This window comes from Mauremys reevesii, linkage group 5 (assembly GCF_016161935.1).
Source record: "Mauremys reevesii isolate NIE-2019 linkage group 5, ASM1616193v1, whole genome shotgun sequence".
In the NCBI taxonomy this organism is placed as follows: domain Eukaryota; kingdom Metazoa; phylum Chordata; order Testudines; family Geoemydidae; genus Mauremys; species Mauremys reevesii.
In genome coordinates, this window is record NC_052627.1 from 98,245,439 (window position 1) to 98,267,173 (window position 21,735).

The 21,735-nt window shown below is 42.9% G+C and overlaps 1 protein-coding gene across 3 annotated transcripts in view; it reads left to right on the plus strand.

Moving 5' to 3' along the window:
- Positions 1–21,735, plus strand: part of ARAP2 (ArfGAP with RhoGAP domain, ankyrin repeat and PH domain 2) — a 199,969-nt gene that overhangs the window by 126,090 nt on the left and 52,144 nt on the right. For all 3 annotated transcript variants that reach the window (XM_039541886.1, XM_039541887.1, XM_039541888.1), the window contains exons 20-24: positions 5,823–5,986; positions 8,447–8,659; positions 12,855–12,960; positions 18,390–18,537; positions 19,401–19,469. In XM_039541886.1, the coding sequence (XP_039397820.1) occupies positions 5,823–5,986; positions 8,447–8,659; positions 12,855–12,960; positions 18,390–18,537; positions 19,401–19,469 (700 nt within the window). The remainder of the gene's footprint in view (positions 1–5,822; positions 5,987–8,446; positions 8,660–12,854; positions 12,961–18,389; positions 18,538–19,400; positions 19,470–21,735) is intronic.

The following is a 21,735-nucleotide window of genomic DNA, read 5'->3' on the forward strand; positions in this document are numbered from 1 at the left end:
TGCCCAGCCTGGTTCTTCCAGGGGTGAAGAAAGCAAGAAGCAGGCATTTTGAGGATACGCCCAAGGATGGTGCCCCAGTCACTTCCCGGGACCCACCCCCCTGCTCTTTCCTCAACTGCCTACGCCCCTTCCGGTTGGCCTGGTTGTGACTGACCTCAGACTGTTGGGTGCTCAACGTAATATCTGCAATTTGTGAACGACCCTCAGTCCCCCCCCCCTTTCCCCATCCCTCTTCAGGGACCCTTCTCATGGGCAACTCCTCATGCAGGAGGTAGAGAACTCCCAGGGGCAATAGAGGAGGTCCCCCCAGACTTGAAGGGGTAAGGGTTCTATTCCCGCTACTTCCCAATCCCAAAAGCAAAAGGGGCCTCAGACCCATTCTGGACCTGCTCCGCCTCTACAAGTCTCTCAAGAATTAAAATTTTACATTATTCCCTCCCTGGATCTGGGAGACTGGTAAACTGCCCTTGACTTGAAGGACACACGTTTCCATTTTCCCGGGGCACAGACATTTCCTCTGTTTTATGTTGGGCCACCACCATTTTCAATTCACAGTGCTGCCATTCAGGCTCTTGGCAGCCTCAAATGTTTACAAAATGCATAGCTCCAATGGCAGCTTACCGGAGGCCCCAAGGGGTGCAAATATATTTGTACCTCGATGGCTGGCTTATAAAAGACTGGTCCCAGGATCAGGTGCAACGGCATCTCAATCTGATTTTATCCAGCTGTTGCAACCTGGGGCTGTTAATAAACAAGAAAAAAATCAATCTTAATTTCAGTACAACTCACAGAGTTAAACAATGAACTCGACTCGACTCTACTCTACTCAGGCCAGAGCCTTCCTCCCCGAGGCTCAGTTCCAAGCCTGGCAGAACAGGAAATGCCACTTTTTCTGCTTGATTCGGGGGATCAACAGAGGCTCCCTTTCAGATGCTTTTCTGCTCCCGTGGTAGGAGGCTCTCTTGTACGCCTTCCCTCCAGTGCTGCTGATTCACAGGGTCCTCATGAAAATCAAGCAGTACAGGGCGAAGGTGATCCTCATAGTGCCAGCTTGGCCACATTAGCACTGGTTTGTCATGCTGTTGGGCCTCTCGGTGGCTACTCTATTACAGCTACCACTCAGGTGGGACCTGCTGTCCCAAAACCACGTCAGTCTTCTGCATCTGAACCTGACAGCGCTGCATCTGATGGCTTGGCTACTGCATGGTTAAATGTGGAGAAGCAGAAGTGCTTGGCTGCTGTCCAGCAGGTCCTGTTGGGCAGCAGAAATCCCTCCACCAGAGCGACTTACATTGCCAAATGGGAGCGGTTCGCTTGTTGAACCTTGGATAAAGGTATTTGGCTTGAGCGAAACTCGCTCAGTTGATCCTGGACTACCTTCCACATCTCAAGCTCCAAGGCCTGCCCCTTTCATCTACCAAGGTCCATTTGGCCACTATTTCAGCCTTCTGTCTGCCGCTCGAGGGTAAGTCAGTTTTCACCCAGAACATGACTGCCAAGTTTCTCAAGGGCCTTGAGCATCTCTACCCGCACATCAGGTACCCTGTTCTGCCATGGGAGTTAAATCTTGTGTTGTCATGGCTCACAGGACCCCCTTCGAGCCTCTGGCTTCCTGCTCTCTCCTTCTCCTCTCCTGGAAGGTCATGTTCCTAGTTGTGATAACATTCACCCGCCGGGTAACTGAGATTAGGGTGCTTACCTCAAAACCACCCTATACAGTCTTTTACAAAGACAAGGTCCAGCTGCGGCCGCACCTGGCTTTCCTGCCCAAGGTGGTCTCAGTTTCATATGAGCCAGGACATTTACTTACCTTCCTTTTTCCAAAGCCATGTTAGTCGAAGGAGGAATGTAGATTGCATTCCCTAGATATCAGGAGGGCGCTCACCTTCTACATTGAAAGGACCAAGCTATTCCGCAAGTCAACTCAATTGTTTCTTTCAGTGACCGACATAATGAAAGGTTGTCCAATGTCCGCTCATAGAATTTCTTCTTGGATAACCGCCTGCATTCGCTACTGCTACAATCAGGCAAAGGTGCCGCGTCCGACGATCATAACCGTTTATTCATCCAGGGTGCAAGTCTCTTTGACAGCTTTCCCAGCCCATTTGCCACCTGGTTGTCCGTCCACACGTTCACATACCATTACACACTTACCGAGCAGGCCCTGGGTGATGCTGGCTTCAATAGAGCAGTACTGCAAGCCGCTAGGCTGTGAACTCTGAGCCCACCTCCAAGGATATTGCTTGAGAGTCACCTAGAATGGAATCGACATGAGCAAGCACTCGAAGAAAAAAAAATGGTTACCTACCTTTCCAAGATGTTCCTCATGTCCATTCCATTACCCACCCTCCTACCCATCTGTCAGAGTTGCCAGCAAGAAGGAATTGAGAGGGTGTAGGGTCTGCAGCACCTAATATACCAACGCATGAGCACAGCAGTCAAGGGGGGTGCTGTAGCTTACCCTACCAATACCACTAAGGCAAAAATCTCTAACGACTGCACGTGGGCGCGCACACACCTAGAATGGAATGGACATGAACAACACATCTCAAAGAACAACAGTTACAAAAAGGTAGGTAACTGGTTGGTTTTTTTAAAAAAAAATACATAGATAACACTGTTAGCTGAACGCACATTTTGACTGTTTTATAAGATTTAGATTAGAGCTGGGCAACAAAAGAGTTTGTAATTCAAGTAAGTAAATTAGTTGAAAAATACATTTTTTTTCAGTGAACCAAAACGATTTGCTAATTTGGTGAATAGTTTTGATGGGGGAAAAAAACTGAAAAAATAATCATCATAAAAATAATAATTGTAATTTTGTAAACCTCAAAATGTTTCAGTTTCAACATCTCATTTTGAATTGAGATTTTTCTAAACAAAATGTCATTTTGAATTGACGCTTTGGTTCCAAAACGTTGTTTGATCAAAATGAAATGAAAAACTGGGGGGGAATAATTTTGGTTCAAAACAAACTGCATTTTTTTCAGTTCGCCCACAGGACTGAAAAATCAATTACGTGCTCAGGTCTAATTTAAATACAACTTTAATATATTTGCTCAGGGAATAGTTGTGACCTGGAGAAGGATTAGAGTCCAGTGATTTTTTTGGGGGTGGAGGAGTGGTAGTAGCCATGGCTGGATTTCGTTTTCCCTCTCTCCCTGTTTGGTGCTGCTATACATGCTAAAACTGCTTCTCCAGCTACTCCTGCCTGCTTGGCTGTCTGTGCTCTGGAGTTTGAGGTAGGGTCAATGCTATATTTTGGAGAGAAGTTTGAATACCAACTTTCATAAGGCCAGAAGGCACCTCCTGCATAACATAGCCCAATGCCTTGTCCAGCAATTGTAGCTAAGTTCTGCTATAGTAGCAGAATTTTCAAGCCATGGAATCCTGGAAACCACAGGGCTGTCATCAAAATATAGCTCTCCATTTCTTCCTTCTTTGTTACAAGGAAGCCAATGCCACGTTCGCTCCTTTATTAGAATTAGGATCTATTATGACAGCTTTCAAATTTTAGAAAATAAGGTAAATTATCAAGTTACAATATATTTTGGTATGCCACTTGGTGACTCTGAGCTGAGTGGAATAACTGGAAGACGTTGAAGATATTTGTACCTACAGTATCCTGCTTTCCTATGTGTATTAGAATCTGTGGGTAGTAGAGAAGAATTTATTGAGGTTTCCATTCACTTCCTTTGAGCGATATTCAACCACAAGATAAATCCTGGTATTTTTCAGCAGCAAAAAGAATGAATAATGCATGTGTGACTTTGCAGAGAATGCTGTGCCCATCATATTGGAAGGGAACTGAAAAGATCCTCCCCCTCTTCACTAGCATTCTGAATGGCTGCCAAAAAGTGCTTGGGAGCAGTGCATTATCTCCTGTCAACCTCTGCCCCCAGAGTCTGAGAGCACGGCCCCTGCAAAGCTCTCCCTCTCTTTGTGCCCAGCGTGAGACAGAGCAGCCTAATCGTTTGCCATATGGTACAATGTGTGCTATCGGATAAGGACAGGTGGTGAAGCAGTACTTCTGAACGAGTGGTACTGGGAGCCAAATTCTCAGAGAACGGTGACTATAGCTGCTCACCTTTCCGCAGCCCCAAAATGATTTGTATTTTCATAATCCCTATTGGAGCATATAGGGAGATTTAAAATCAGGCCAAATAAGAGCACGTCTATTGTCTGGGTACATATTTGAAAAAGGTCTTCAAATGCAGGGCTGTTTCAGTGCCTGCTGTGTTTTGCACCTCTGATCCTGCCACAGGACCTGGCAGGCCTGAAGGCACCTGAGGCATCACTTGGCTGTGCTGCAACCTGCTATGAATGAACTTGGCACAAAATATTGTAAATAAATAAAATGTTACTAATTCATAGAGTTCTGTGCTAAACAATCACAATAAATCTGGTTCTTATTCTCCTCCTGCTTGAAAAGGAATGAATCTGGGAAAGGTCATTAGATAACTGAACACTTTTGGTATATGTAGACCATTAAACAAGTCTTGGAGCTGCCTCACAGGAGCCAAAGCTAAGTACAGGCAAACAGAGTGAGGATTTTTACAGTCAGCTTAAATAACAGCCAAAGTGAATGGCTCATGGTAAGGAAATGAATAAAGAAACTGGCTAAGTTACTTTTCCGTGGTGCTCAGAGTTTCTTCTCCCCGCTCTGCTTCCCGAACCCAGATCTATAAAATTCCTGGACAATCACTGCCCTGTGCAGCAGAGAGGATGGGGGAAGGGAATTAGTTTAGGTAGCTCAGCTTCCCCACTGGGACTTCCTCCATCCACACCCTTCACTTAGATTGTCTCCAGTTCTGGATCTTGGGGAGAAAACAGAAAAGAGAAGGATACTGTTAATTCATCTTATTAAGGTGGGAGTGAGGCTGTGGTCTCTACTGAACTGTGACTTGGTCCTGAGTGTGCACTCCAAGAGTGGGTGCATAAGAGCAAGAAGAATAAAGCATTAATAAAGGCCCCTCCCAAATCTTGTGTCAAGGTCCATGGATTCTGTTCTGTCTCTACTGTAGAATCATAGAAGTGACCTTGAAAGGTCATTGAATCCAGTCACCTGGCTTTACAGTAGGACCAAGTACTGTCCCTGACAGATTTTTTTCCCCAGATCCCTAAATGGCCCCCTCAAGGATTGAGCTCACAACCAGGGGCGGCTCTAGACATTTCACTGCCCCAAGCACGGCGGCATGCCACGGGGGGCGCTCTGCCAGTCGCCAGTCCCGCGGCTCCGGTGGACCTCCCGCAGGTGTGCCTGCAGAGGTTCCACTGGTCCCGCGGCTTCGGTGGACTTCCCGCAGGCACGCCTGTGGAGGGTCACCGAAGCCGCGGGTCCAGCGGACCCTCCGCAGGCATGCCTGCGGGAGGTCCACCGGAGCCTTGCCTGCTGCCCTCCCGGCGACCGGCAGAGCGCCCCCCGCAGCATGCCACCCCAAGCACGCGCTTGGCGTGCTGGGGCCTGGACCCGCCCCTGCTCACAACCCTGGGTTTAGCAGGCCAATGCTCAAACCATTGAGTTAGTCCTCCCTCCATGTATTATAACACATACTGACACCAGTATATAATACTTGTACTACTGTGGATAATATTTTGGTGAAAAATGAAGGCACTAAAAGTAGAATAGGCCATTACAACAACCTCCTGCAGTATATTTAAGTCAGGTGCTCCGATGCCTTATTCCAAATATTACCTTGAGCCTTTGAATCTATTTGCGTGTATTCATTTTTCATGAGAACTACTGTGCTGCTTTGGAGAAGTGAGAAGTTTTCTATCTTCTTTCCCTTATTACTGTTTCAAAATATTTTCCAACTTTGCAGAACATTATACATCCATGGTCATACGAAGTTGGATTTCACGGTCTGGCATACTGCAATTGAAAAAGCAGCAAGTACAGATGGTAATGCCTTACAAGATCAGCAGCTCAGCAAAAATGACGTTCCTATTATAGTGAACAGCTGTATAGCATTTGTTACACAGTATGGTAAGTGGAGTAGAGATTTTATTCAACTCTCTGATCTCCTAGGATCATTCGTATAATACTTAAGAAGCATCTCTATCTGATTGCATTGAATGCATTTATGTGCTACTGTAGATAAAACCCATACTCGTTTATTAACCCTGTCACTGCTTTTAGCAGGTGCTTTGTATTGCAGTAGTTTTTGATGTGTTAGAGATGTACAGTGCAACGTATCTGATTATAAGTGAAACTTTCGGAAATGCAACTTGAACGTGGCTGGCAATGCATGCGTCCCCTTTATAATTTTATGTTGTGGAGTTTGAGTCACTGCATGGTTAAGCCCATGCTTTAAGCCCCATATCGCAGGAAATCTGCTACATGCGGTTGTGCAAGCTCTCTGCAACCCTCTTTGCACCTGGGCACCCAGAGCTGGTCAGCTGAGCCCAGAAAGTGAATAAAGTCAACCAGGAAGAAAGAGCAGGCTGAGCATATGTCCTGAGAGACCGCCTCAAACTGGGATCCCATACTGTATTTTTAAAGCCAGGGTCGGCTCCAGGGTTTTTGCCGCCCCAAGCAGCGGGGGGGAAGAGCCACGATCATGATTGGCAGCAGCCCCACTGTGCTGCTTTCTTCTTCAGCGGCAATTTGGCGGCAGGTCCTTCCCTCTGAGAGGGACTGAGGGACCTGCTGCCGAAGAGCCCGACGTGCCGCCCCTTCCCCTTGGCCGTCCCAAGCACCTGCTTGCTGAGCTGGTGCCTGGAGCTGGCCCTGTTTAAAGCTACTGCTCCCTCTCTGACCTCTTTCACCACCTGACAGAACAGCCAAAGGAGGACAGGGGCATCTATCCTCTACTAAAGTAAATCTCTCTGGAGCACAGTTTCCTATAGAGGGTGTGTGCAAACTGCCTTCACCCTTTGCACCATTGAGAATTAATCAAGCCTAGTGTTCTGAAGTACTATATACATATTAACCCTATAAAGACATGCTTCCAGAACATTAGAGTGTCCATGGCCTCTATCAGCATGGAATATGTTTAATGAAGCATGCTCCATACATACATATATTGACACTGATGCTTTGTCTAGCTGAATAATTTTTGTTTTGAATATGGTAATGCTGTCTTATGGTAAACTGTGGTATCCCAAGGTGTGGTGTTCTTGGCTGAAACCAAGAACAAGTGTTTGCTTAATTATTTTTTGATTCATTTGCAAGCTGAAGAATTTTTATAAATAACATTTTATTCTCCCAAGTATCATAATCTAGTTGTATGTGTTGAATTGTTACTGAAGCAGGGGAAGTGTGATGCTGTAGTTATGAAGGAGAAGGCACGTATAGACTAACCCCTGGTTTTCAGACATTTTTAACGTCCTTTTCAAAAATTAGCCTCAGAGTTAAAATGCTTGTTCTTAGCTCAGAGGTATATGGTGTCCTTTTTAATGGGATGATTATGATAATAATTAGTATTCTGAGTGTGGGAGAAATAAAGTGTACTCAGCTGAGACACTTATCAGATGCTTCTTTCTTGCTAGCATAGTGCTTTATACTTAAAATATGCCTGAAAAGGAACAAATTGCCATAAATGAATTTACCAGGCCCCACACCAAGGTTAACAATGCGGAACAATGATAGTGCTTTTAGATAACACAGTAGAGGTGAGTTTGAAGGAGAATGTAAGCTGGTGATTTTCATGGATTTTGACAGTTCCTCTCCATACATAAAGGGTGCCATGGAAAAAAGCAGGGATGCGTTTGTTGGAAACATGAACTAGCTGGCAGCAGAGCTGGCATGGTTAGCAGCATTTTTAAGGAGAAGCAAGGGAAAAGCAGCCTCAACAAAGAGAAACAATTAAACTGACTACGCACACAGTGCTGTCAAATGCACACATTTAACAAACTTAATATAAAAGGCTTTACTTATCTGTAGTAGTCAACGGTGACGTTCATAACATATTTTTAGGTATGTTATATTTTAAATTGGCAGCGTCACTTTAAGCTTCCAGTCCACCCACAGGAACAGTGGAACTGCCAGTGGCTCCCTTGTGGTGTCTGGAACTTGTCCACCTGAAAATGAGAGAGAGAATCAGCAGTGCTGTCATTAAGGCCTCAGGAGTCAAACATCTCAGAACGACCACACACATTAAAATAATACCTTTGAATTAGTCCTGAAGGGTCACTGGGGGAGGGACAGAAGTGCAGATATATTAAACCGGAAAGAAATCACCTTATATAAAGAGGCAATGCCCTTTCCCTTTATCGCCTCTTTTATGATGATTATAAGAAGTGTATAAATGATTGTTGGAATTTGTAATTTTAAACTCTTCCCGAAGTAGTGCTCTTAGAACTGTTTGACATTACTAAAAATCCACTAGAAAGAGGCCTATGTTAACTGTAACTGGGTTTGGTGGTGCTGGTCAATGTTGTGTAAGGAATAATGTTTTGATTTTAAGATAACACTTGATTTTTCCCTTGTGTTCCTGTATTTAAGGTTTAGGTAGCAAACATATCTACTCAAAGAATGGCGATCCTTCCCATGTGAGTGAGCTCCTAGAGAGCTTCAAAAAAGATGCAAGAAGTGTTAAACTGAGAGCTGGAACGCATCAGCTGGAAGATGTGACTGATGTACTGAAATGTTTCCTGTCTCAAATAGATGATGCACTTCTCACTAAAGAGCTTTATCCATTTTGGATCTCTGCACTAGGTAATAAATGCAGGGCAAAATAAATAAAAGTCTTCTTCATAGCTCAGAAGTGATCTTTAGGAAAAGAACATGTAAATGTGAACTCATTAAAATTTTGAATACAAAATATTGTATTATACACACACACACACACACACACACACACACACACACACACACACACACACACACACACACACACACAGCAAACATCAGATTATTGAATAATCAATACAAGGATTCTATATATATGATTAAAAAATCACTTTGAGAAATTATGGGTGAAATCCCAGCTCCACTGAAGTCAGTAGCAAAAGCATAAATTTGTACACTCAGACCTGTAAATAATGTTCTTTGCCTGGTCCTCTCTGTCTACTGCTTGCAAATATACAATCTTGTGTTGTGTTCCAGTAAGATCTCCCAAGCTAAGTAAGGTTAGTCAATAGCTGGATGTGAGGTTTGCAAGTAACACACACGTGCTGGAGAAAGTGGCATTGGAGTTCCAATAGAGGCCATGTATTTAGTAGGTGATGCTTCTTCCTCTGAGTACATACTGAAGAGCCCTGGTGGTTAAGGGGCATGACACTAGTGATGCAATATTCCAGGGGTTGCCAAACTTACTGACACTCTGAGCCACATAAAACAATCTTCAGAAGTTCGAGAGTCAGGGCGTGTCTGCAAGGACTTAGAGCTGAAGCCCCAAGACCGTCCTCCCCATTGGGCAAAAGCCAGAGGCAATGTGTGAGGGGGGGCACATGGGGTCATGTGCCCTCCCAGATTTTTGCCAGGGTTTGCTGGCCCTGCTTGGTCACATGGTACCACTGGGCCCCCTCCCTGCACAGCAGCTGCAGGAGCTGGCAAGCTGAGAGCTGCGCCTTGGGTAGAGGCAGTGGCAAACAGCTGGGAGCTGCAGGGACAGCCACTGCTTTTGCTGCTGCCTCTCCCCAAGGAGCTAAAGCAGAAGCCCCTCCCTGTAGCTCCCATCTGTTTGCTGCCTCTCCATATGAAGCTAACACCTGGGAGCTGCAGGGAGGAGGCACTGAGGGTGAGAGGGGAGGCATTCCTAGGGGGGGTTGATGCAAGCCTGTTGGAGGGGCCAAACCTTTAAATTGTGCACTCCTCCCCCCAACTCACAGCAGGCGCCAGTCGTCTCTGGCAGAAGCCCTTAGCTCCACCACCACCCCACTGAATGGCAGAAACCCCGAGCTCCTGCCTCCCAGCCTGGTAGGCGGAGAATGGGGGCTGTGGGAGGCTCTGGGGCCCGGAGCTGCACTTCAACTGTAAAAGAGCCGCATGCGGCTCACGAGCCACAGTTTGGCCACCCTTGCCATATTCTGCATGAGGCATAAATCAAGCTCTTGACTCCTGCAGTCGTTAAAGATCCTTTGGCTTAAGTAGTTCTATATGTGTATATATACACATTAATATGGATGTATGTGTTACTAAATCTGTACTTGTGCTGTTGAGTAATTTGTTACTTATATATGCCTCTCTTTAAGAAGTACAAATAAAACAAACTTAACCCTGAAAGAAAACTGTGAGACTTCAACCTAAACCCAACTTCATCTTATTTTAGAAGCCCAAGAATATGTGTCTTCACCTAATAGAGATCAGGATCAAGTCGATAGTCACATGTTAACTGAGTTTAAAATTCGAGTGGTTGGTTGAAAGGTTTTTTGGGGTCCTTAGTTAGGAAAAACATAAACACACATTTATCTACTCTGTAAACAGTGCTAGCATTACGCCTCCTGGTATAATTATAGGAGGTGAAGATTTTACTATTATGACCTTGACTTTTGTTGAGGTCAACATCCGGGTTTATTGACCTTGGAGATAAATATTGACTGAAATGAAAATAAATTATGTTTACCTGTAGGGGCAATAAATCTTGATATTGTTTACAAATAAAAGTGAGTAAATATAATTAAGGATTATGATAACATAAATATTGACACCCTGGCAGTTTAAACTTCTGAGGTTTTTTTCCCCCAAGTACGATACTGGAATTGTAGATTCCTTTCAGAAGAAAGATGGCCCAAATGGTTACATTGCTAGCCTTGGACTTGGGAGAGACAGATTCAATTCCTTTATCTGCCACAGATTCCGTGTGTGCCTTGGTCAAGTAGCTTAGTCTTTCAGTGCCTCAGTGTCTCATCTGTAAAATGGGGATGCTAGCACTTTGCTGCCTCACAGGGATGTTGTTAATATAAATACATTAAATATTGTGAGCTGCTCAGGAACTATAGTAATGACGCACATAAGATTGATACCACTTACAATATTTATAGTCAATAAAATTGTGCCATGTATCTCCAGTTTCATTTTAAGAATAAAATATTGAATTTAAAAAGTATATAACAGCATTAATTGCTCTCTAACTTTGCAAAAGATGAAGGTAAACATAGAAGTTTGAGTATTGGCCATTTGAGAACTTGAGAAAGTTAGCACCAGTAACTTAGAGAGACAATGTGGGTTAGGCACTAGCACATATTGTGGGAGACCATTCAAAAAGGAGGAGTTAGTAGGTTACAGATTTTTGTAATAAGCCATAAATCAACAATCTGTAAACCACTAACCCCCTCTTTTTCTCCTATGACTGCAGAGGTGTTAATGGGCCACTATATCTTGAATGGTCCCTTATACTATGTGCTAACTACTTATGTTGAACAATCTGTTCATCCTTGTATTTTGCTGTGAAGATGGGATTATCTTTCCCAGACCTGATGAAGAGCACTGTGTCGCTTAAGAGCTAGTCTCTCTCACCAACAGAAGCTGGTCCAATAAAAGCTATTACCTCACCCACCTTATGTCTCTAATATCCTGAGACCGACATGGCAACAATAGCACGGCTTAGTACCAGTAACTGGCCTTTGACCTCAACTAAGACAAAGTGTAGGACTGAATTTTGAAACTTAGATTTCTGTCATTGAATCAGCAGTCAGAAAAAGTTTCATGAGCAACATTTTTAATTAGTTTTTTCAGGGAAGGTCCATAATGAAGTCTCATTGACTAACATCCTGACTAGTGCATGTGACTAGAACTCTGTTCCAGCTTTGCAGCAGAGACTCCTGTTGTAGCTAAATATTACCAGGGGTACTTGTGTGACAGTTATAAATAACTGTAAGTGGGAGAAAATAGGCACACGAGATATATGTGGAACAGAAATTTAAATCAGTTTTTTATATTTTCCAGGTAGTGAAAACAATATATGCAACAGTGCATTATATTTTATGTAGTATTCTTAATACACCATCTTGCTAAACACTTAATAGAGATGGTTAGTTATTAGCTGGAGAGAACAGAAAAATTGCAAAACAAGATTTGAGGCAGAAAAAAAGAGGAAGGGAAGAAAAGCATGATACGAGTTAGTGGTTTTATTCCCGAACCTGGCAAGATAGGCAGCACGTTCAGCTTTAGGTACATTGTAGAGAGTCAAGGTAGATGCACGTAGAGAGTAGAGTAGATCTATGGATAACACACTGGATGCGGGAGACTGGATTCAATCACTGGCTCTTCCACTGACCTCCTGTCTGATCATGGGCAAGTAACTTCACCTCAGTGAGCCTCTGCTTCTCATTTCGCCATTCATCTCTCTTGTCTGTTTAGATTGTAAACTATTTGGAGCACTGTGTGTTTTAATCCCAGTTGGGGCTTCTACATACTACTATAATAATAAGGTGCAAAAAAAAGGATATTCTCTCCCAAATCAAAGCAATTTACAAACTACATGCACTCTCTACATATTAAGGCATTCTTTGATGAAAAACAATTTAGTGCTTTCTGGTTAAATTGTAATTTTAAATGACTAGATCAGTGTAGGCAATCTTTGGCACGCGTGCCGAAGTCGTCACGTGAGCTGATTCAGTGGCACTCACACTGCCTGGGTCCTGGCCACTGGTCCGGGGGGCTCTGCATTTTAATTTAATTTTAAATGAAGCTTCTTAAACATTTTGAAAACCTTATTTACTTTACATACAACAATCGTTTAATTATATATTATAGATTTATAGAAAGAGACCTTGTAAAAACATTTAAATGTATTACTGGCACGCGAAACCTTAAATAAGAATAAATAAATGAAGACTTGGCACACCACTTCTGAAAGGTTGCCAACCCCTGGACTAGACGTTGCCATTGTAGTTGATCAGTATTGTTCTTGTTTTGGGACATGCATTGTGGTGAGTGTCCAGTGACTTTTTGTTTCCTCCTCCATTAGATACACAGAATGAAAAGGAACGAGTGAGGAAGTATGGAACTTTTATTCAGAGCCTTCCACCCGTCAATAGGGCAACTTTGGCAGCTTTAATTGAACACCTTTACAGGTCAGTGTGTCAGCAGATCGATTCAAATTTCGCACCATAGTAGAGAACACTCAATAAGCATTTTTCACTTCACTGGCATGACTGAAATGTCATTAACACTTCCTATATCACTAAGTACCATTCAGAGCTATTCAACTAGTCATGGCTAATTTTACTGATTCATAAATAGGATTAATAGGATTTGCATTAATTTGTAAACTATAAACTATTTTTCTTACATTTTAATTTTAACTACAGATACCAACACACTTTACAGAACAATCTTGCACTGGCAGGAAGCTGCAGATATTTAGTGAATATTAAATGAGTCTATTAAGACCATCCTACCTGAATTTGTCATCCTCCAAAAGAGATGGGGCAGAAGGACCTAGGGAGTTTTAAAAGATTTTTAAAAGCCCTTTCTCATAAACTCTATCATGCATAGCAGTTCCTGAGAAGAGAAAGCTCTGAGGGAGAGTCTAATATGTATGATGGCTTTAAGAATTAATTTTCCTAGCTATGTTTCATTACTTTTTAATTTTGCAAGTGTAACAGCCTGGGGGAATATTTGAAACCGTAGACTGAAACACACAGCAAAACCCATATCTCTTTCTAAGACAGAGTAAGCTGTGAAGAGTGTATCAGAATTGTACAGCTTGAATGCTCCTGCAGAAGTCAGGCTGAATTAGATGGATCAGTGTTAATTGTTGTTAAATAGTTGTTGTGGTTTTTTGGTAGTAGCAACTGAATACATTCCGCTGATATTTGTCATAAACTAGCTGAATATCTGAAGTGGGGGTTCTGGAATGCCTGCTTCAGTACAATATACTGAGTTGAGGAATAAAGCTATAACAGGATAGCAATAAATTGTTATTTATACTGATAGAATAATTTAAGTCTTTGGTAATAATTCTTCATTCTTCTTCGAGTGATGGTCCCTATTGTCTTACATTGTGGGTTATGCATGAGCACCCTGCTCCCGCAGCTGGATAATTTGAAAGCAGTGTCCGCTGGTCTGTGCATGTGTCCTGGCTCATCTCGTGCCCATGATGAAGAGGATAAAGGTCGGGGCAGACCAACTGCCTCTTTAGTTCCTTCTCACTGCTGCCACATGGTCTGGGTCAGTTACTTTAGTGTCCTCAGCTTTGGCTTTGTTCTATAAAATAAAACTTTTCAAACTAGATGATTCTTAACAGTTTTAATAGTTGTTACAGTTTAGTATTAGATTAGTTTCCCAGGGGGACCTTCCCACTGCCTTGTTCCCTGTTCGGGAACTGGACTATGCCCAGGACTCCAGGCTTCAAACTCAGTGCTTCCTACCCATGATCCTTCTCGGGCAGCAATGACCACAACGCTGTTTGTACTTCCTTGGGGAATCTCTCATTGCAGTGTGGTGCAGTATCTGCTGATTGTTCCCCAGCTGTATCTGAGAGAGGCGGGAACTTCATCTATGCAAATATCTCATGGAGGACCCAGGCAGGGGAACACCCCGGTACATTAGCCTGATTCAGCAAAAAGTGCACGTCCTGCTTCAAAGTCCGACGCTGATGCAGGAGAATCTACCCCGAAAGACCCCACGGCAGGGTCTTGTCGGGAAGCTAGGAAGCACTGTCAGAAGCATGAGACTAAATCTTCCTGTAAGTCCACTTCATAGAAGTCAGACTCAGCTGTAAACAACCCCATTGGCTTGACCTATGAGGATTTAGTATGTCCTAAGTCCCAGAGGTACGACAAGAAAGCCCATAAGCAGTGGACTCCACCTGTACCAGACTGTGTTCCGTCAGTACCATCCTTCCTGGCTTCTTCCAAACCCCAGGATCCACCAGGGCTGACAAAGTCAGATCACTGCCAACTATGGATACCACCCTCCTCATAGGCTCTGGTGGCCTGGACAAGCAGAACCCTTCTCACACCAGGGAGATCTGTATCTGTTGCTTGCCCCACAGGACATTTTTGCTCTCTCAGATCCGGAATCTCCTTCTCCATTGGGCCCCTCCATTTCCAGGGACATATCACCACCTCCGGGAGAATCAACTGCTGGAAGGAGCTTATCATCTGACCCATCTGCAGAATACATCTCCCCTCCAACGGCACTGACAGTACCACCACTGGCACAGGAATCAGCCTTCTCCTCATCAGGAGATTGAGTCATCTATTGAACTGCTCTTCCCTTATTGTGTGTGTCCTCCACCACTCAAAAGACCCTCACTGACTTGGGAACAACCTCTGCCTCATCTAACTTTGATCTTCTGCTACCCCATGCCCTGGGGGCCCCTGTGACCACCTATCAACCACTCCTACTGTCTACTTCCCCTGAAGAGTTGATCTGATCTGCCAGGGAGACACCCCTTGCCTCTCCGCTAAGAGGATGCTCAGATCTGCTCCCGGATATGACAAAGGAGGAGGAAACATTACACTCCTGATCTTGTGGTTCCACTGGAACCAGCAAGGCTGCCATCGTCATCCCTGGATGACCTAGCCCCCCTGCCTCCTGATGACTTCAGACAGTTCCAGGACCTTCTCTGCCGAGTTCCTGGAAAGTTCCAAATTTCTCTTGAAGAGATCCAGGACTCCCAGCACAAACTCTTAGACATCTTGCATGCTTCTGGAACCAACAAAATAGCTCTCCCTGTTAATGAAGCCATACTGGTGCCTGCTAGGACAGTTTGACACACTCCTACCACCAAAGAGGCTGAGAAGCATTATTACGTGCTGGCCAAGAATTTTTGTTTTCACTCCCCTTTCCCAGTTCACTGGTGGTCCATGCCTTTTCTGAAAGGGCTAGAAAGCAGCATCCCCCATCTACTCCTGCTGACAAAGAGGGAAAATGCCTGGATCTGCTTGGAGGAAAGGTCTTCTCATCATCCAGCCTCCGGTTCAGGATAGCCAAATACCAAGCATTACTGGCTTAATACATTTTCCTGAATTACACCAAGTTTGTGAAGTTTGACAGCCTTCCGTATCAAGACAGCTCTTTTTCAAGCTCTGATAGACAATGGCAAACTGGTAGCCAGGACCACCCTCCAATCTGTAGTCGATGCTGCCTCTAGAGCTATAGCTACTGCCATTATCGTGCACAAGGAGTCATGGCTCCATGTGTCAGGGTTCGCTAAGGAGTTCCAGAATACCATTGAAGACCTCCTCCTTGATGAATAGCAGCTCTTCAATCAGAAGGCGGACAAGTCCTTCCATACCCCGAAGGATTCCAGGGTTACCCTCCACTTGCTGTGGATATGCCTGTCACTAAAAGGAAGTTTCACCGCCCACAGGTCACATCTAGATTTATAAAAGCAGCAAAGAGTCCTGTGGCACCTTATAGGCTAACAGACGTATTGGAGCATGAGCTTTCGTGGGTGAATAAGGTCTATAAGGTGCCACAGGACTCTTTGCTGCTTTTACAGATCCAGACTAACACGGCTACCCTTCTGATACTTGAGATCTAGATTTATGGCTCAACAATTTTTCTATCAGAGCACCTATGAACCAATACATAAGAGACCAAGGGTTCAAAAGTCCCACTTCCTTACACCCTCAGCAATAGGATTGGCATCTCAATCTCAGTCCCCGGCTAAACATTATTTTTGATGGGAGCTCAAGAGCCACAAAACCCTAAGCCCAACACCTCCTGCCCCCCGCCCCACACTATTTGGGGGTCATCTGGAAGTCTTTTTTAACCCCTAGAGCGTGATGACAATGGAGAAGTTGATGCTAAGCATCATCTGCTCTGGCTATACAATACATTTTGCAACACTATCTCCTCCAGAAACCACCTCCTGGCCCTGTGGAAAACTCTCATGTGAGAGTATTCTCAAGAAGTGAACTCCTTATTCCAGCGAGGAGCAATAGAACCATGCCCCCCTCAAGACCAAAGGAGAGGGTTTAACTCTACCTACTTCCTAATATCCAAAAAGAAGGGCACTTGGAGACCAGTCCTGGACGTCTGCCATCTCAACTGTTTCATTCACAAATTCAGATTTTGCATGGTCACATTAGGAGTGATAATTCCATCTGTAGAAAAGTCCATGTGGTCCATGGCTCTTAATATGAAGGGTGCATACTTTCACATAGACATTCATCACTCTCTAAGATTCATGGTGTGCTTCAACCATTTTCAATACAGAGAACTTGCTTTTGGGATAGCAACTGCCCCCAGAGTCTACCAAGATATTTTCAATATTAATAGCAACAAGGCCTGGCTTACACTGTGGGACAAAAGGTATGGCTTTTTACAGAACACCTCTGCACAGACAGACCCTCTCAGAAACTAGGCCACCAGTTCCTTGGCCTGTATTATATCAACTTAGTAACATTTGAGCTTCAGTTCCCTCAGTCCCTTAGGGACCGCCCTGTATTCCTTGTGTCACTCCTAAAACCTTACACTGAGAATACATTTCCCCACAGAGCCTAAGCTCCACAAGTACAAGGTAAGTAACCTCCTCTTCCAAGTATAGGAAATGCAGGAAATAAGGTTAAAATCAGAAAATTGTGAGTTTTTAAGGTGCCCATGTAACCCCACACCTGGGGGTGGTGCTCTATCCCCTTTAGTGGCACCTAAACCACTTAGAGATTAATCAGTCTGCTACAGCCTTAGCTAAGAGCCATGTGACTTTTAGCTCATGCAGTAGAGGCTTATGCATTTAGTTCTAGAGATCCCAGGTTTGAACCCGCCTGTCGGTGTTGCACTCACTTTAAGCAGACATGGCAAAAGTTGGCACCTAGTGCCCTGTGGTATTTGAAAGAAATGGTTGTTTCTTAAAGAATCATATAGAGCATAACGTGCTTAAGCATGTATATGCACGTATAGCAGTGACTCTGAAAAGGATTTGGAGATTGTGGTGGAAGCATAATCAGCTGAACATGAGCTCCCAATATGATGCTGTGGCCAAAAGGTTGTGATGGGTTCTCCATCACTGACAATTCTTAAATCAAGACTGGATGTTTTTTCTAAAAGAGATGCTCTAGGAATTAGTTTGGGGAAGTTCTGTGGCCTGTGTTATACAGGAGTTCAGACTGGATGATCACAATGGTCACTTCTGACTTGGAATCGGTAGAAAAAAAATCCTAGTACAATTAGTTAGAAAATTTTAATAGCACTATAGAAACAAAAATGTTTTAAGAGTTTCATTATCTCTTCCCCCATTTTCTGACCATATCCAACTTACACAGATCACAAAATGTAGTAGTAGTATGAAAACGATTATTGACATGACACCACTCACTACCATAGATCAGAGGCAGAAAGAAAGCATTAATTAATGTTTGTGTAAAAGTACATTAAATCATTACATACATGTAAAAGACTAGATAAAAATAGGTTAATAATTTCATTTAATTAAACTATACTCTTGAAAATATGGCTGTTGGAAAAGCACTCTGTGTCCTTGAGTCGAGCCTTGAACAGTGTCAAGAACAATGGAGTATTCTAAATGGATTTATTCTTCTTCAAACAGGGTGCATAAATGTTCAGAAATCAATTATATGAACCCGCACAATCTAGCCATGGCATTTTCATCATGTTTATTTCAAACTAAAGGACATACCAGCGAAGAAGTCAATGTAATAGAAGATCTAATTAAAAATTACGTACAACTCTTCGATGTAAGTATCTTACATAACATAGTGGGCTAAGTGCTCTGGTAATAGAATTTTGTAAAATGTGTGAAAATCTCTGCATTTCATGATCTTGCACAAAGATGTTGTCTTCACAAATGTTTTTTTTGTGCAATGTTGGTTACACTGCTTCACAGTGTGCAAGATTCTCTGATGCTTTAGCTCTGTGGCCTTTGCTTTTTATTTGGCTGCTTTTAGACATTAATTCTGAACTAGTCTAGACTGAAGAGAAAAAGCTGTGTTTATAGAGTTGCTGTGAATCAGTCTTTTCCAAATGAGTGCACACAACTCTTCTCACTGGCATGAAGATGGCATAGTTTTTAATGAATTCCAAGATTGTGATCTTTGAAAGTGGTATGTTTGTTCACCCTTTATGGTTCTTGTGTTACAGCTAAGGTATGATAGTTTATTCCCAGACTTTTGACACAGTTAATGATGAGCACTTCAGAGAGATACTGTTTTCTTCCAAAGCTCTTTGCAGAAGAACTGAATCCAACTGAATTTATTCATTACTAGTGACCTAATCATTGTGACCCATTATGCAGCATTCTTCTTTTTTATCTTGGGTCATAGAGGAAATGTGTTGATATAAACAGCTCGGTGGTATGATGGATTTTATGGAAAAATTCTCTCTTTAGATTTACATTTGATAAAAAAAAAAGTGCCTCCTCTTTGATACTAGGAAAAATCTCTCAATCAGATGAAATACACTGTAAGTGTAATTACTCCTAAGGGTATAATGATCCTACTTGATTTTCTTAGTGTTGTTAGCCATTATAAAGAATCCACTAAGGATGATAAAGTGTTATGTTAGTTTCCTTCTAACTCACCGAAATATCCATTTTTAACAGATAAATGAAGATCAGGTCAAACAAATGGATACAGAGAACCGCTTTATTACCAAGTGGAAAGACACTCAAGTAAGTGGTGAAACTCAATTGATTTGGGATTGATCATAACAAAAGAATATTTTGTTGTCATGTAGCAGTTTTGTATTTCTTTATGGTCATTTGCATCATGTACCCATTTTGAAAAGAGACATAAAACAGCAAAGTGAAACAACTGTGTCTATGCAGCGTTAGTCCCATGAAATTATGATCTAACACATAATGGGACTATATCTTATATATCTCATTGAGATTTCAACTTTAGATGTATTTACTTCCATATGTTTTATAAACTCTAGGAAGTAGTGATCGGCGTTAGGAAAACATTTTGAGCTCCTATCTTTAGGATATAATTCTCTGTATGTATTGGAGTTATAGAACAGGCTTGTCAATAGATAATGGCATGGTGTGAGCTTGGGCACCTCTGATTATCTTAGTGTTCAAACAGAACGCACAAAAGAGGCCATTTTCAATGCAGGGAGGCTTCAAACCATAACGTTTATTTTTTTTAAAAAACAAACCTGCTTTGAATTGCTCTGTGACGTTATTAGGAAGCTGTTGTATGCTATACTCTCTGCAAGAAGAACTGTTAAGTGAGTAGCTACATGCTTCATTAGCTAAGGTTTGAGTGGTGTACACGAGTGGTCTCAATTAGAGCACATGGCAGTGATTCTAAGACAGGAGCTGAACCTTGGGAAGCTGTTGATCAGATGGGCAGCTGAATTAACCATGACAAAAGGAAACCTATGAAACTTGTGATCTATTTAGGAGATCTGAAATAAGGTTGGGGAGAAGACCTGGGAAGTTTAGTAATTTAGTAGTACTTCAGGAGTTAATGTGATCAAACTATGAGTCAGTATTGGTGGCTCCCCTTCTCGGTTATGTGTGTGGCGTAACACATAGTAAATCTCAAAGTACCTTAATTCATCAATAAAAGTAAGTTTGTTATGGTGCTCATGGAAGTCGCATGTTCCACGATTCTCTGTATTTCTGCTGTGCTGTATTGCTTTGTCTCCTCCCCTTCTGCCATGGATGTCAAATTTCATTGCCCTGGGGAAAGGTGCTGTTGTATGGCCCTTTTGTAGATGTGCATGTATGAAAACTTGAATGCCTCTCTCTTGCTCTGTGTGTGTGTGTGTGTGTGTGTGTGTGTGTGTGTAAATTCTGCCTCGTGTGAAGATTGTGTTGCCACTGGCCTCGTTCATGCAATGTGTGCACCTGACTTGCCAGTGCAAAGGGCTAAATATAATACCACCACATGCCTCCTGCTGGCAAGAGACTGAAATGTACATTAAAAAAGAAATACAGCAACATCTCATCTCTATTGCTTTTGAGTGGTGATGCTATTGAGAGAAGACCTTTGCTGGGAGGAATAAAGTCTTGATGCCTAAGATCTAGGCACATAGAAAGTTGGAGGAAAGATAATTTTTGTACCTTCTAATTGTGTCATTTCCTGGAGACTTAGCACCAAGAAATGCCTGCAATGAACACTCCCTTTCATAGGATTTCATCCCCGTAGGAAGTAACGGGGGAAGCTCCAGTGGCTATGGTGCTATTTGCAGTTTCTCCTGGTGTCGCTATAGGTACAGCCACTGAAGCTAAGAGCATAAATGAGAGAAGTGCCTTGGGAGTGAAGATTCCACTGGTACTTCCATGTGTTTGGAGTTGGTGGAAAAGGGAAATAGAAAGTGTTTGGCACGGGTGACCAGTTTGGGAGCTCTGGTTGCTGATAGCTGAGTGTATTCAACCAAAACTACAGTTCTGGACAAAGCAGAATGCTAGGAAGAGGCAGATGTGATGTTCCATGTTTTTTTGTGAAAAGATCACTATGGCACTTTCCTTAGGAACTGGTTCTTGTTCTGAAGGCTATTTCCAAAAGGAAAGAGGCTAGAGACTTACTTTCTCATTTTTAAAATTGAAGGTTAAGCTTCCTGCAGTCATTTGATGTCATTTAAAAAAAGAATCAATTATGATACACCTAATTTTTCCACAGTAAAACCAAAGTGGGACAGACTCTTGTGGCTGATTGACCAGTATGTGGGGACTTTAGTAGTTACTGGGAAGAAGAATTGTGAGAAGCCTGAATTGTGTTTCTGACTATTTGTTTTCACTTTGCTTGCAACAAATTCTGCTCTATTCATAATCAGAGTTCATATGTGATTGTTCAACCCACTGCATTTTATAGCCCCTGGCTTGAGTCTCATCAGCCTATCGATAGCCGAGTTTAAATTCTTCCAACAAAAAGCACTTTTATTTCAACCTTAACACAAACAAACATATTCAACCAGAAATTTCCAGC